The 16,186-nt window shown below is 36.5% G+C and overlaps 1 protein-coding gene across 7 annotated transcripts in view; it reads right to left on the reverse strand.

Moving 5' to 3' along the window:
* The window catches only part of NCBP1 (nuclear cap binding protein subunit 1), a 44,433-nt gene that overhangs the window by 12,345 nt on the left and 15,902 nt on the right, over positions 1-16,186 (reverse strand). For 3 of the 7 annotated variants that reach the window (XM_036330262.1, XM_036330265.1, XM_036330266.1), the window contains 11 exons: positions 15,858-15,965; positions 15,297-15,418; positions 14,009-14,078; positions 13,318-13,533; positions 10,226-10,323; positions 8,859-8,922; positions 5,397-5,507; positions 4,084-4,148; positions 2,615-2,677; positions 2,306-2,380; positions 856-959 (listed from right to left, as the gene is read on the reverse strand). In XM_036330262.1, coding sequence (XP_036186155.1) covers positions 856-959; positions 2,306-2,380; positions 2,615-2,677; positions 4,084-4,148; positions 5,397-5,507; positions 8,859-8,922; positions 10,226-10,323; positions 13,318-13,533; positions 14,009-14,078; positions 15,297-15,418; positions 15,858-15,965 — 1,096 coding nt within the window. The remainder of the gene's footprint in view (positions 1-855; positions 960-2,305; positions 2,381-2,614; positions 2,678-4,083; positions 4,149-5,396; positions 5,508-8,858; positions 8,923-10,225; positions 10,324-13,317; positions 13,534-14,008; positions 14,079-15,296; positions 15,419-15,857; positions 15,966-16,186) is intronic. The other 4 variants (XM_036330268.1, XM_036330263.1, XM_036330267.1 and 1 more) reach the window with 4 other exon arrangements.

Genomic DNA, 16,186 nt, shown 5'->3' on the forward strand with positions numbered 1-16,186 from the left:
GAATTAGGAGTGCAGTACGAGGGCAAGAGAGAGGAGCAAGTTTCAAAATACAAAGAATCTACACAACATGAAACGGAAGGCTCATGGAGGAGCTGTGTTTAGTGCCATCTGAAAAGACTGACTTGGAAAAACTCCACACCTAACTCTCTACCAGTGATGACTAATGGACACCTTACCTTCATTAAGTGTGAAGCACAAAATGGCATATCAAATTATAGTCCCTCTGGCTTATAATGCAATCTCACTGGTCAAAACATAGTGTATGTATATATACTGTGCTCCCAACACCTGAATTGGTATCAGATGATCAAGTTACATCTCTATTTTAATAAGTTCTGGCTATAAATTCATCTTGCTATGCTTAGCAATATTTAACATAATGTCATTACTATAACGTAATATCCAGTGTTAAAAGTTACAAGCCAGTAATAACTAAGTATATCACAATGAATCTTCAAAATGATGACAGAGCAGCTGCACCTGGTTTTGCTCAGTGGTTAGAACATTGGCCTATGGACCTAAGGGTCACAGGTCCAATTCCCAGTCAAGGGCTTGGACCTCAGTTATAGGTTCCCCAGCCCCAGTGGGGGCACGTGTGGGAGGCACCGATCAATGTCTCTCTCTCCCCTCTCCCCACTCTCTTCCACTCTCTCTAGAAGTCAATAGGAAGAATATCCTCAGGTAAGGATTAAAAAAAAAAGGGCAAATAAAACAACAGTGGCTAGTAACAGATCACCTTTCAAATAGAGAAAATATAAACCCAAGAAAGAGTTGACCTTTTCCTCAAATATAACTGATGTCAGAGAATACTTGCATTGTTACTTTTTAAAGACAGGGATTTATTTTATTACTTACTGCTACTTTCATCTCCATACTTGTAAATGCAGGTTGGGTTTGCAGGACATAGAACTGAGAAGGTAGGAGGAACAATATCTAATATACGCTGATGATAAGACAACCTACAATACAAATAAGAGCTTCAGAAATATCATTCATCAGTCCCATTCTTCATTAACATCCAACTTATTTGGAAAGTCACAATCTCCAGCACCCTCCCAGTACAATGCCAACTAATAAAAGAAGGAACAATGGAAAAAGAGAAACATCACTTAGCAATCATCATAATGGTGGCAGGTCAAAAGAGTTGCCAGTGGAAGTTTGGTGAAGAACAGGGTGATGTAGAGGTTTGACGATGAGTATAACCTCAGAATATTTATTACCAAAAAATCAATTACAAAGGGAAAAATGGTGAATTTAGGTGGAGAAGCCTGGCAGATAGAGACATGACCAGGTAGTCAAAGTTAACACCTCCAGTGGTGGGATGCACTATGAAGAGCAACAACAATGCAAGACTTGAGTCTGGTCATGAGGACACAGCAGGGTGACCCAAGAAAGTGAGGCCTAGATTCTTTAAAACTGGTAAGGACATGAAAAATAGAATAATAACTGTTCATGACTGAGGAATGTGAAGATAATGACAACTATATGCTGCTACATGTGTTCCTGGATAGGATTCTGAACCGGGAAGAAAAAAAGGCATTGTCAGGATAGCTGGCAAAATTTCAGCAGCATTCGTGGACTGTATGGTAGTATCTGTACCAGAGCTGATTTCCCAATTTGAAGGGTGGTATATTGATTGTCTTTGTTTGGGGGAAATATACAATGGACGGTTTAAGGTGACGAGATGTTATCTGCAGCTTGTTTCCAAAGGGTTCAGAAAAAGACCAATGTAGCCGTAACCGGTTTGGCTCAGTGGATAGAGCATCAGCCTGTGGACTGAAGGGTCCCAGGTTCGATTCCGGTCAGGGGCATGTACCTGGGTTGCGGGCACATCTCCAGTGGGGAGTGTTCAGGAGGCAGCTGATCGATGTTTCTCTCTCATCGATGTTTCTAATTCTCTATCCCTCTCCCTTCCTCTCTGTAAAAAATCAATAAAATATATTTAAAAAAAGAAAGAAAAAGACCAATGTAATGGTGTACACATAGAGGAGAAAAAAGAGTCAGAACTAGAACAAATGTGGTAAAATGTTAATGAGGGAATCTGGATGAATAGGATAAAGTTCTTAGTATATTTTTCTCAAATAACAAAACAAAACAATCTTTTGGCTAAATTTACACAAAATCCAGATGTTATAGTTGCCTAATTTTTTTTAGCTTACATCTTGATTAAAAACTAACAAGGAAGAAGTGCAGGTAGTTGGATTTTAAAAATTACATTCTGGACATAGACCACAAATGCAAAAGAGAAAAATCCTCCCACAAAAATTAGGAGACTTAAGTTAAGGAGAAAACACAAAGAACTTACCTCATACATTTTTCTAGAACTTCTTTTACAAACTTTGGTTTGGGACTATCAGGATCTTGAGTAAGACAATCTGACCTAATGAGGAAACATAGTTTTCTAAGTTCTTACACTGAATCTGTACTTATACCTAACTTGTACTTAGCTAAAAATAGATTCTACCGAAATTATTTATGTATATAAATATAAAAAATAAACTAAATCTTTTAGACCATAAAGATTTTTTTTATGTTATAGTTTTAAATATTAACAGTATCTTTAAAATTATGGTAGATTGTAGAGAAAGGAAAGCTAAAATATAATACCACTTACCAATCTTCCCAGCTCCAACGGAACTGGAAGTTACTTAGATGATGGGAAAACCAATTAATAAACCTATACAGAGAAGAGAGAGGAAGGAGCACAAAAAGATGAATGGTTACAGTTTATACCAGGAACTTATGTAATCCTTCAGACAAATAAAACCCTATGTTATAGAGTTAAGTTACAAGCATACACCCCTATCTATAGCTGTATCTTCTGCCACTTACCCTTTTCTCTGCAAATCCTGTACCTCATCTTCTTAAAAAAAAAATAACAATTTCCTATCTCACTCCTTCTAATAGTGCTATCCTTTTTTAAGTGAATAATATAACTTGAGTGCCTATTTTGTGTCAGGCACCTTATATGTTTATATAATTTAATAACTTCTGAGGAGTATATTATTTTTCCTATTACTTAAAACAAAACAGTGGCAAAAAAAGATTAAGTTGCAGATAAAACATTTTATAAATGGTAGAGCCAAAGCATCGTTTTTAACCATCATGACCATACTCTTTCACCACAAACAACAAAATATACCACTGAAGCCCCTTTGCCTCTAAAAATATATCTAATCTAACTAGATAGGAATCACCTTAGCAAACTGTATAATGCTGTGAAAATTTTAAGAGCCCAATAAATATTTGCTGAATGAATAGCATAACTGGGATGCTCAATACAACTGGTAGTTTTACTAATTAGACTGGGGGGAAAAATCAGAAGACACTTTCTTAAAGTATATCTCTCATGTAGCTCTAATTTCAGTCACTGAAATTAATCAAGATAGTAGGTCAATGACACAGAATACCCCTTACTGATAAATTTTCAGATATGGAATTTGAATAATGGACATAAAAGATCATGGAAATTGGAGAAATATTCAAAACCTGTCCTGATCTGATTTGGGAAGCTGACAAAGGTTAAGAAAGGTGGTACATAGATGTCATTCAAGAGAAGACAATGGGCATGCAATGGCCACAGCTATAAATATCCAATATGGTCATTTGTATAAACAATCTTGAAGCTGGAGTTATGTTGAAGCTAATTATTTTAGAAACAGATACTATGTCTAAATAAAAATATATATGTGCTTATATATAATATTGGACTCTACTTCTACATAGAGGTTAGCATAAAGTCTACTATAAAAGCTTACATACCCAATAGCAGTGGGAAAAGTGTATCTGTACCAAATCACCAAACAAGTAAACAATGAACGAAATTAAAGAAAACCTTAGCACGGGCATCATTTCCTACTGAAAATTAGACTAAAAAGTGTAATGTGATATTTACAACAGGTATGAGGTGTGTTTTTTAAAAATTTAAACTTTTTTTTTAATGTACATACAAAGGATTATTTTGGGGAGGCAAGTAAGAAAAATCAACTTGGAAATTCTTAAAAAGGCAAATCAAATTCTTTTATAAAGCACAGGGAGTAGAACTGGTTAACAACCAGTATAGAAATAAGGCAATTACTGTACCTGTCTACACATGTAGTATTCATCGTGTCCAAACGCATGTATAACATTTCAGTTGCCTGTGCAAGCTGTAAATTTGAGGATAAGGAAAACTATTCTCCACCCTCCTTCAAAATAAGTTGTGATAGAAAAAATAAGTAGCATTTCCTAGAAGTCTATATAATGACTGATAATGTTAAAACATTTTTTCATGTAATTGATCTTTTTATTCTTTTTTAAAAAATATATATTTTATTGATTTTTTTACAGAGAGGAAGGGAGAGGGATAGAGAGAGAGAAACATCAATCAGCTGCCTCCTGCACACCCCGCACTGGAGATGTGCCTGCAACCAAGGTACATGCCTTTGACCGGAATCGAACCTGGGACCCCTCAGTCCGCAGGCCGACGCTCTAGCCACTACACCAACCGGTCAGAGCTGATCTTTTTAAAAATAGCTTTGAAGTACCAATGTACCAATTCGACCTGTATACACCCATAAACATCAAGATAATGAACACTTATAAAATTTCTCCATGCTCCTTTGTAATCCATTCTCCCTTCTCCCCACCCCTACCCATGCTCCCAAGCAAATATGGGGTTATCACTAGATCACTTTGCATTTTCTAGAATTTTGTGTAAATGGAATTACATAGCATGAATTATTTGGATTTTTTAAAAAAATCCTTACCCAAGGACATGTTCCCATTGATTTTAGAAAGGAAAGTGTGTGTGGGGGGGGGGGGGGGGATTTAGAGGGGGAGTGAGAAGGGGAGGAGAGACATAGAGAGAAACATTGATTAACTACCTCCCGAATTCACCCTAACCTGAGACCTAACCTGAAACTTAGGGAGGTGCCCTCACAGCGAATCAAATCCACAACCCTCTGGTGTTTGGGATGAAGCTCCAACCAACTGAGCCACCCACTCAGGGCTGTTTGGTTGGTGGTTTTTACTCAGCAGAATTATTTTATCATTGATTCATGTTATTGCAGGTATCAAAAACTTTTTTTTTATTATGTAGTATTCCACTGTATAGGCATAACAAAATTTGTTAATCTACTCATATACTGATGAGCATTTGGACTTTCAGTTTGAGGCTATCACCAATTAAGTTTCTATGAACATTAATGCCTAAGTCTTTGTATAGACTTGTGCTTCCATTTCTCTTGGATAAATACCTGAGTGGAATGGCTAAACTGCATGGTACACACATGTTTAACTTAAAAAAAAATGTCAAACTGTTTTCATGAAGTGATTTAAACCTACAAGCAGAAATATTTAGTAATCTTTTAAAGCTAGGCCAACAAGAGTAAGTTTAAAAACAAAGGAAAGGATACAACTTGGGGTAGAGAGCCAGGCTGAAGTTTGCACAGTTCAATGAGAAGTGTTGTGTACATCACATCAATGTGAGGGGGTGCTGGAAGTTGAAACAGCTCTGCAAAGATCACCTACAAAAGAATCAGGAGTCAGAACCAATTCAACGGCTATCTATGCACGTCTACTATTAGAAACACCTCACTATTCTAAACATAAACTCTAACTCCATGACATTGATAATGAAAGAAGAATCACTTTTTTTGGTTAATCCTCACCCGAGGATATTTTTCCCATTGTTTTTTAGAGGGGGGGAGGGAGGAAGAGAGAGAAACATCGATGTGAGAGACACATTGATTGGTTGCCTCCCACATGCATCTTGGGCCGGGAACCAAACCTGCAACCCAGGTGCTCGGGCCAACCCTCTAACCACTGAGCACAATGGCCAGGACAATACAGTAAATCCTTAATTTTTCAGATCTTGATTTAACAGACTTCGAATTTAATGGACAAAATTTCTCATCTATATGTCATATGTGAAAATTAACACTTTGTTAATTTAAAAATGCTTTTAACCAAGATATGCTTATATTAAATGAACAGGGTTTTTGTTATTAGTTCATGGTTATTATTTTTTTAAATATGTTTTCATTGATTTCAGAAAGAGGGAGATAGGAACATCAAACATGAGAGAGAATCATCAATTGGCTGTCTCCTGCACACCCCCATACTGGGGATTGAGCCCAAAACCCAGGCATGTGCCCTGACAGGGAATCGAATCAAGGACCTCCTGGTTCTGAGCCATACCAGCCGGGCTAATTCACGGTTATTTATAACAAATAGACCACATGTTGGAAAAACACTATAGTAATTTTACTGACATAAATATTATATATCTACAACTATAATCTACATATTTAAAACCAAGAATCACCACTTGTAAACAATGTTCTGCAAATGTTTATGATCACACCACAGTGCTCAAGGTAACTGGTTCTGTTGTCCTGGGGCGTAACTTTCTGCAGCAGTTTTTCTGTGTGTGTGTGTGTGTTTTTTAATATATTTTATTGATTTTTTTACAGAGAGGAAGGGAGAGGGATAGAGAGTTAGAAACATCGATGAGAGAGAAACATCGATTAGCTGCCTCCTGCACACCTCCTACTGGGTATGTGCCCGCAACCAAGGTACATGCCCTTGACCGGAATCGAACCTGGGACCTTTCAGTTCACAGGCCGACACTCTATCCACTGAGCCAAACCGGTCAGGGCTCTGTAGCAGTTTTAACTTGCGCTGGCTGATGTCTAGTAGTGCCCCAGCCATGCGCATGCTTGCATTTACTAGAACTATTCAGTATAAATTTAAAATTACAGTAACACATATACAAAACTTTTCTGTGAAATTAAAATTTTCATACATAATTTTAATTACACAAACATGTCTAGAGAAGTAAAAACAGGCAAACTAATTTGTCAATTTTTAAAAGATATATATATATTTAAATATATTTATTGATTTCAGAGAGGAAGGGAGAGGGAGAAATAGAAACATCAATGATGAGATAGAATAATTGATCTACTGCCTCCTGTGCGCCCACACTAGAGATTGAGTCCATAACACAGGCATGTGCCCTGATTGGGAACAGAACTGTGACCTCCTGGTTCATGGGTCAACGCTCATCCACTGAGCTACACAGACCAAGCTAATTTAGGGGGAAATTTTTTTTTAAAATATATTTTTGATTTCAGAGAGGAAGGGAGAGAGAGAGAGAAAGAGATAGAAACATCAATGACGAGAGAGAATCATTGATCGGTTGCCTCCTGCAAGCCCCCTCCTTGGGATCATCATGACCACAACCTGGGCATGTGCCCTTGATGGGAACTGAACCCAGGACCCTTAAATCCGTTGACTGATGCTCTATCCACTGAGCCAAACCAAAATTTTGTCAAATTTTTAACGTACACACTTGGAAAACCTATTTTATTGTATAACAGACTTTCAGCTTTAATGGACACCCTCTCACCCAAATTAGTCCATTATATCAAGGTTTTACTATATTAATGCTTATTGATAATCCCAGAGAACCATGTAATTGAATTCCACCTCTGGAAGTATAGGAGTTGATTTACTGAGGCACATATCTATCAATTTTATTCTAACAAATGAAGTAGTAGGATGCAAACAGACAATAGTCAAGTCATTCCACTCTGCTACTTGAAACTGGTGCCCACAAACCTTTTTGACAATCCAGGAATTACCTGCCATGCCATTTGTTCAGAAACTTGTTTCCACCCTCCCTTGTGTGGACCACCTACCAAGAATTCTAAAGCCTGATCTGCATTCCTTCCTATGCCTCCCGTCTCCACACGTCCATATGTACTTCATTCTGACTTTCTGCACATTTTGCACATTTTAACATATGACTTATATTTTGCACTTCAGATGACATGTCAGTGAATCAAATTCAGGATATAAGCTTACTCTCAAATTCTCTAAAAGCTGGACAGCTTCTAAGAAAGCACACAAGTGCAGTATAAATAAAAAGTGAATCATAAATAATACACCATAAGTATGCTCATGAGTATTTTAACTTAAAGGAGTATGTAACTAACAGTTTGACCCATGTGTCAAGTGAAAACACTTTTTCAGGACCTAAATCTAACAAGGTGTTCACATATACTACTAATGTCATCTTTCTTAATATGGAATCAAAGCATTATTCATTCTTCCAAAACAATTGGCTCTTTTTTAATAAGAGTTTTGGTTCCCTCCCTCCCTTCCTAATATATTTTTATTGATTTCAGAGAGGAAGGGAGAGGGGAGAGATAGAAACATCAATGATGACAGAGAATCACTGATTGGCTGCCTCCTGCACACCCCCCTAGAGGGGACTGAGCCCACAACCCAGGTATACGTCCTTGACCTGAATCAAACCTGGGGCCCTTCAGTCCGCAAGCCAACGCTCTATCCACTGAACCAAACCAGCTAGGCAACAATTGGCTCTACTGATTTCTAAGAATAGAGATTCATATTTAACCCTACACCTTGTGATACGGCAAATAATATTCTAGTTGGATGTATACTATTAAGAGGCCGGATAAACAGTTAAAAATAGATTATCTGCTAAAAGTAATACAATACTGTCAAGTATTAAAGCCACTTATGTATCTGCTAAGTGGACAATGTATTGACAGAGCTAGAGTAACTTATATTATCCATGACAACTATTCACGAATGAAGATATACTATATAAATAATTTACAGTCAACTCAAAATTCCATTTGATTATTGGTTTCAACCTCCTCTTTTCTCTGTACTAACATGGCTAACAGAGCAGCAAAACAGACAGCCATTTCCTCGCTCCTCTGTTAACTTTCAATACCTGACAAGTAGCAAGAAAAAAACCAATAAACCAAGAGTAGATTGATACTTTTAAGTCAACAGAAAGATTCTGAAACTCAGAAACAAGCTCCATGTGGCATGCATACCTCAACTATATGGTAGTTCAAGGGGATCTTGTTCTTCCCTGGATAGCTCACCAGTTGTGCGGCACTGTAAAAGGTATAATTTAAGTTCAGTAAGTATTCAAGATACATGAACAATCAAATAGTTTCAAAGCAGTTACTTAGATAAAAGGAAAGGAAATCTGTAGGGAGCAGCTACAGCGGTTCTCAACCTGTGGGTCGCGACCCCTTTGAGGGTCGAACGACCCTTTCACAGGGGTTGCCTAAGACCATCAGAAAACACATATATAATTACATATTGTTTTTGTGATTAATCACTATGCTTTAATTATGTTCAATTTGTAACAATGAAATTGGGGGTCACCACAACATGAGGAACTGTATTAAAGGGTCACGGCATTCAGAAGGTTGAGAACCACTGGGCTATAGGGTTAATAAGCATGGGACTGACCTGTTGGCAAAGCCACAAACAAGTCCCAGCTTAGAGGGCATAGCCCTCTTAGAATAATTAGGCTTGACTTATGAAGCTCCCTAGATCTTATCTGGGTAGCTAATGGACTGTGGGAGGTGTAGCAAGTGCTGCCAAAACAAGTGAAACTCACCAGAACATTGTAACTATGGTGACCACTACCTTGTTTACCTCTGGCTATAAAATAAAGGCTCAGCTTACAGTCTGGATCGATCTCTGTGGCCTCAGCTAGACCCAACTTACTCTCTTTGTCTTTTTTTCATCCTTCACCACCCCCCCTCAGGCTTGCCGAACCCTTGGCTGAGCTGGCTCGGCACAGAAATCTTTTCTGGAATCTTCTAGATTTCAGTTACTTCACTGCAGCACATATTATTTTGTCTATCACAGGAAAATTTTTTAATGCATCCAAAACTCCTTGAAAGGTCAGGAGTTTAAGTAACAATACTAGGGAAGTATATTCAATATACTAACTTAAAAAGTTTTAATAAGGCAGGCCACTCCCAAAAGACTATGTTCCTTTCCACCTTAAAATCTAAACCAAACTTTCCAAGGTTTAAGAAAATATTAAAAGCAAACTTTTCCCAAGCTAAGTGTCTAAATGCTAGAAAACACAGCAAAACCATTAGTATTCATTTATCCCCATAATATTCACACCAAAAATATTGTCATTCAAATTAATTTGTACATAGCATATTACAAATGTCCACACAAAAAAGCCGGCATCGTATGCATTATTATAAAGCACTATAGCACTATAAAGCACTCAGAAAAGTACTATTTTGAGAACCAAAGTAGATTGGTCTTAGCAAGACAGGGTGTCAGGAGATTTTTTTTATACTCTTAACATATATTTTTGCTCTTATCAACTTATCAAAATTGCTACATTTTCTCCACTTTAAAAGTAACATGAAAAGAACCCTACCAAGTATTTCTTTCCTTCCAGTGGGACTTAATGATGCAGTGAAGATTCTCTTCTATCACAAATCTTTCCACAGAATGACTCCCTGGCATTACAGGACCCTGGAAAGAAAACCAAATGTATATACTACAGACCTAAAAAAGATATTTTCTTTCATTTATTCAACAAATATTTGAGAGCTTATGTTTGATACTATATTGAGTACTGGGAATAAAAGAAAGTGTGAAAGCTTGTATTTTCAGCAAATGTCATCGTCGTATTCACTTACATCTACAACAGAATGAGTATCAGCTGCAATATTTCTTCTATACATCTGACACCATACTATCATAGCCCACCTCAATTCTTATGTGAAACAAAATAATTGTTGTATGCCCTGGCCGGCTTGGCTCAGTGGATAGAGCGTCAGCCTGTGGACTGAGGGGTCCTGGGTTCGATTCCGGCCAAGGACACATGCCTGGGTTGCGGGCTCCATTCCCAGTGGGGGCATGCAGGAGGCAGCCGATCAATGATTCTCTCTCATCATTGATGTTTCTCTCTCTCTCTCCCTCTCCTCTGTGAAATCAATAAAGAAATATATTAAAAAAAATAATTGTTGTACATCATTAGCTCTATACTGTTTGATTTATTATTTTAAACCATAAAGGTGGATTACTTCCATAATAAACATGGAGGGAAAATTGTATTTAAAATACCATATAGACATAACAAAATCATGTATGCATTGTAAGATAGCCACATTATATTGTTTTTTAAAAGGTTAAAAAACATTATGTACATATTGTTTAATTTTTTATAAAAGTACATGCATAGCAAATAGGTTCAAAGAGTTTATTATTTACTATTATAGACTCAATCTCTATAATTTTTTTTTTTTACATAAACTTTCTTTCCCCCAAAGGCCAGAACAAAAACACCCAAATCCTCTTCCTTTTGAGAACAGTTCTTTCGTATTTTATGCTCTTCTGGGCACATTAAAGAGACAACATCAATTAAGTGTAAACAGTACAGGCGAAACAAATTCTGAGGTCCCATTCCAGTTCCCCTTGCACAAATAAATACTGAATCACAAAGATTCCAGCAGTCTTAAATGTAAATTAAATTAGACTTTCAATTAGCCATACTAAATTAAACCATTACATAATGCTGGCCAAAAGCATTTTACTATATATGTAATACTAGAGGCCCGATGCACAAAATTCGTGCAAGAATAGCCTTTAGCAGCCCTGGCTTCCCCAGCCCTCACAGCTCTGGCTTCGTCCAGGAGGTTGTCTGGACGGTTGTTCTGCTGTTCGGCCGTTTGGTCGACTTGCATATTATGTTTTTATTATTAAAGACTAGAGGCCCAATGCATGAAATTCATACAACAGGCTCAGCCCTCGCAGCCCCAGCTTTATCCAGAAGGTCATCCAGAAGGACATCTGGAAGGTTGTTTGATTGTCTGGTCTAATTAGCATATTACCCTTCTTTATTATAGACTAGAGGCCCAATGCACGAAATTCCTGCAAGAGTAGGCCTTCCTTCCCCTAGCTGCCAACACCAGCTTCCCTCTGACACCTGGGACCTGGGCTTCCCTCACAGCCCTGGCTTCATCCGGAAGGATGTCTGGTCTAATTAGCATATTATGCTTTTATTATTATAGATTATTATAGATAGGCAAAGTGGGTTGCAAACTGGTAACTTCAAAAACATAATCAATTATCTGACAACTTTTTACTCCGAGTTTGATTTTATATATTTCAAATTTTCACCGGTCATTAGCCATTTATGATAGGAGAAAGAAAATTCAAGTTTGACCTTAGGTGGTAATACTGGTTCATATGCCAATGGTTCTCAACTGGGGCAATTTTGCTCCTAAGAAGACATCTGGCAATGGCTGGAGACATTTTTGGTTGTCACAATTGGCATTTAGCCACTAAATGCTACTAGTAATTAGAAGGTAGGGGCCAGGGATGCTGCTAAGCATCCTACAATTCACAGGACAGAGTCCCACAACAAAGAATTATCCAGCCTAGTTGAGTTGAGCCTGAGAAATTCTAATCTATGCTGACTGGGATGAACTAAGCCAGCGATTTTTAACCTTTTTTGTCTCATGGCACATATAACTAATTATTAAAATTCTGCAGCACACCAAAAAGTATATTTTTTGGCTGATCTGACAAAAAATTTTAAGTGTTATAATTTAGATTCATTCACACTAGACCAATGATGGCGAACCTATGACACGTGTGTCAGAGGTGACATGCGAACTCTTTTTTCTCGTTCATTTTTCTTTGTTAAATACATTTATATATATATATATATAAAATAAATATCAAAAATATACATCTTTGTTTTACTATGGTTGCAAATAGCAAAAAATTTCTATATGTGACACGGCACCAGAGTTAAAAAAAGAGGAAATAATAGATAAAATTATTGAGCATTCATAATTTATTGTATTCTGTTCTATGCATGTTATGTTTATTAATAACTTAATCCTCTTACAACTTTATTTAACACTACTATTATTATTCCCTTAGGAAACTGAGATAAAGAGGTAACTAACTCATCTAAGATCACACAGCTAGGATATGACTAAACCAGGATTGAAACACAAACCAATCTGGTTCTCAAACTTACTCTCTTTTTTTAATCCTCACCCAAGGACATGTTTTTTATTGATTTTTAGAGAGGAAGGGAGAGAGAGAAACATCTATGTGAGAGAAAAACATCGACTGGTTGCCACCTGTAATGCCCTGACCAGGGATTGAACTCGAAACTTGGGCACGTGCCCTAATCAGAATCAAACCTGTAGCCTTTCTGGATATATGGACAATGCTTCAACCAACTGAGCTACCTGGCCAGGGCTCAAATTTATCCTCTTAAATTGCAAACTGTGCTGTCTCTTAATCTATATAGACATGCTAAATATAATTTCTTGCATAATGAAGTGATAACATTCACTGAATTAAACTATTAACTTCATTGCTATATACCCTCTTAGATAACAAACTCAAATTTAAAATGTATCACAGGCATAATTCAAATACGATTAAACCATAAATACAATGCAACACAGGCCCTTTGACAGGAACTTTTAATTGGTCACATACCTCAGGATCATCCGTGTAATCAAACATTCTGAAGATGACCCTTGGCATTGGGTACACTGAGTCCTCAGTGTGAGGAGGTGGTGTAAAAGGAGGCAAATTGTGCTGCAATGCTTCACACAGGATGCTGTCAAAGGCAAGATAAGGTCTTAGGATGTGCCGCTCCTGCCAGCGATCCTTTTTCAATTTCTGAATCTGGGCCCACAGGCAATCTAAATACTAAAGACATTAATTTTTAATAATTAATATATATTTGGAGGCTAGAAGAAATAACATGTTCAGTAGACAAAACCAAAAACCACTACTTCTAAAATACAGGGTACAGAGAAGTAAGCTAATTTTCAATTAAATATAGTACAAAGGAATGGTGCTGTTTTTGTTTTAATGATGTTATAAAGTCAGTGTATCTGTCTGAAGCTGTTACCCCTTATGTTCTTGAAATTGGGCATTTAAAAAAAAAAAGAAGTCAACTCTATGATACCTGCAATTCTCCAGAACAGGCAATGTTTCAATTACATTCTAACATTTATTAAATATCTACTATATGCCTAGGGCTATGAGGAGGTGGGCCCCTGATAGGAAATGTGGAAACCTAGCTAAGGTATATAAATGGAATGACCTGAATAATCACAGAGATAAAAATCTACTCAAGAGCTGACTGTGCCTATATCTCAAGAGACTGAAATTAATTTACCTCTTCTTGTGGATGTGGTTTCTCAGCAGTCCACACTTGTAACATGGGCACATGAGTCTTTTGGCGTCTTCTAAAGATAAAATGAAAATCTATTATTTAGGTTTTTAAAAACATGAAAAGATGTTCAGCTGCAATGCCATTTATAAGAATTCATGTCTCCCACAAATATATTTGCAGATGTATACAAAGACATTTGTACAAGGATATTCACTGAAACATTTGTTCATAATGCAAGAGACTGGAATTAACCTAAATATCTCCAACTTGTAACTAGTTAAAGAAATTATGGCACATTAAAAGAGTGGAATATTATACAACTATTAAGAAGAATGAGGTAGAGCTATATGTGTTTATGCAAAAAATCCCAAGTTATATTAAAGGGCGGGGAAGCAAGTAAAGAAGAGTGTGCATATTGGACTACCATATAGATAAAAAGGGGATAAGGACATATACCAGCACCCAAATGCTAGAATATTCATACATTTTAGTTTTTATTCTTTGGCAAACATCCACACTTTTTAAGAAGAGCAGTACAACTTTTCAAATATATAAAAACATTTTCAAAATCTGACATTTAAAGGTAGCTTAATATGATAAAAAAGCAGATTTCTATCTTTAGACTTCTTTTAGCTTTATTTGTAACCGACTAAGTAGATATTAACAATATCCAAAGAAATATCTATGAATAGACAGAAAGTGAAACTTGTAACAAACATATTTTGAAAAACATAAGGGGCACAAAGCAAGTACCTACCTACGACGTAATAAAGCCTAAGTTTACTAATAAGTCCTATTATTAGTATTAAAGGCTAAGGATCACTGTTATAAGGACTTGGTTTAGGATTTACCTACCTAAAATGCCTACACTGTACTATTGCACGTTGTAGTATGTTCTCCACTGTGAAATCAATTAATAGTAAAGATGTCCAAACCTCTAAAATATTGTGAGTCAGTAGGTCTGGGGCTGGGTTTAGAGCATACTCAAGTACCACAGGTAATTCTTAGGCACATTCGTATCTGGAACCACTGTGTTAAGATGTTTTATGCCTTTGTAATATGTACAAGAGTAGCTTAAAAGCAGCTATGTTACCAACTGTTTTGCTCCAACGAAGTTTACAACAGTAGGGGTATGAGATTACCTAGAAAAAGCTTTAGGAAACGCCACAGCTTATTTTTGAAAAATGCAATTCAAATGGTATTACTATTACTAAAGCAGGTAACACATAAAACATTTATGCTATCAGGAAGATATTCTTTAAACAAAGAGAACTATGAATTGTGCCCTTACTTAAGATAGCTTTCGGTGTTGGCAAAGATGCGGTCCATCTCTGCATCTTTCTTCTCATACAATTCCTTTCCAACCCAGGGCAAAGATGACAGAAATGCGTACACATACCAATCCCGTCGCACCTAAAGAATTTTTTAAAAGGTAAGTTTAAAATATGTGCTAGTTAATTTTCATTCATATTGTATTCTTGAATGAATTCCCGAGAAAGCTATTTAACAGGACTTAAGACATCTGTCTCATTCAGAGCATTTCTAGATATTTTAGTTTTACTAGACAGAATCATTTAACATAAGAGGTCATAAGAACCTATCAGAATACTAGTTGACTTAACTTTTAGATATTAAGAATTTATAGCATGATAATCTATTATATTTTCTTTTTAAGTAAATTATTTTTACTTTGGGAGGTTAAAATGAAAACCACTGACAGCTTCAATTGGTATGAACATTTTTTAAATTAAAAAAATGAGCTATAAGCATTAAAAACATTATTTTAAAAGGGTTACCAGTCAAAAATTCCTGGTACTATATGGACAAGACTCAACATACGGAGTTTTCTTACCTGAGGTACATCCTCTTCCTGAGTTACGCTTACAAAATTTTCAAACATAGCAACCATTGATGGGGCTGCAATGACGTGACAATTCACAAGATCAGATAAAAAACGAACCTGTTGGAGGAAACAATTTCTACTAAATTGAAATGTCCCTTATAATAATTACAAAACAAACTTGGAAGGTGCAAGCCACAGGTCTGAAAAACTCGAGCCCAAGGGCCTAATCTAGTCTGTTTTTATGTATTTTTTTTGTTTCTTTCATAGCCTATGGACTAAGAATAACTTTTACATATTTAAATGCTTGAAAAAGATCCAAAACAATACTTTGACATATA

The sequence above is a fragment of the Myotis myotis genome, unplaced genomic scaffold, assembly GCF_014108235.1.
Source record: "Myotis myotis isolate mMyoMyo1 unplaced genomic scaffold, mMyoMyo1.p scaffold_m19_p_12, whole genome shotgun sequence".
Lineage (NCBI taxonomy): Eukaryota > Metazoa > Chordata > Mammalia > Chiroptera > Vespertilionidae > Myotis > Myotis myotis.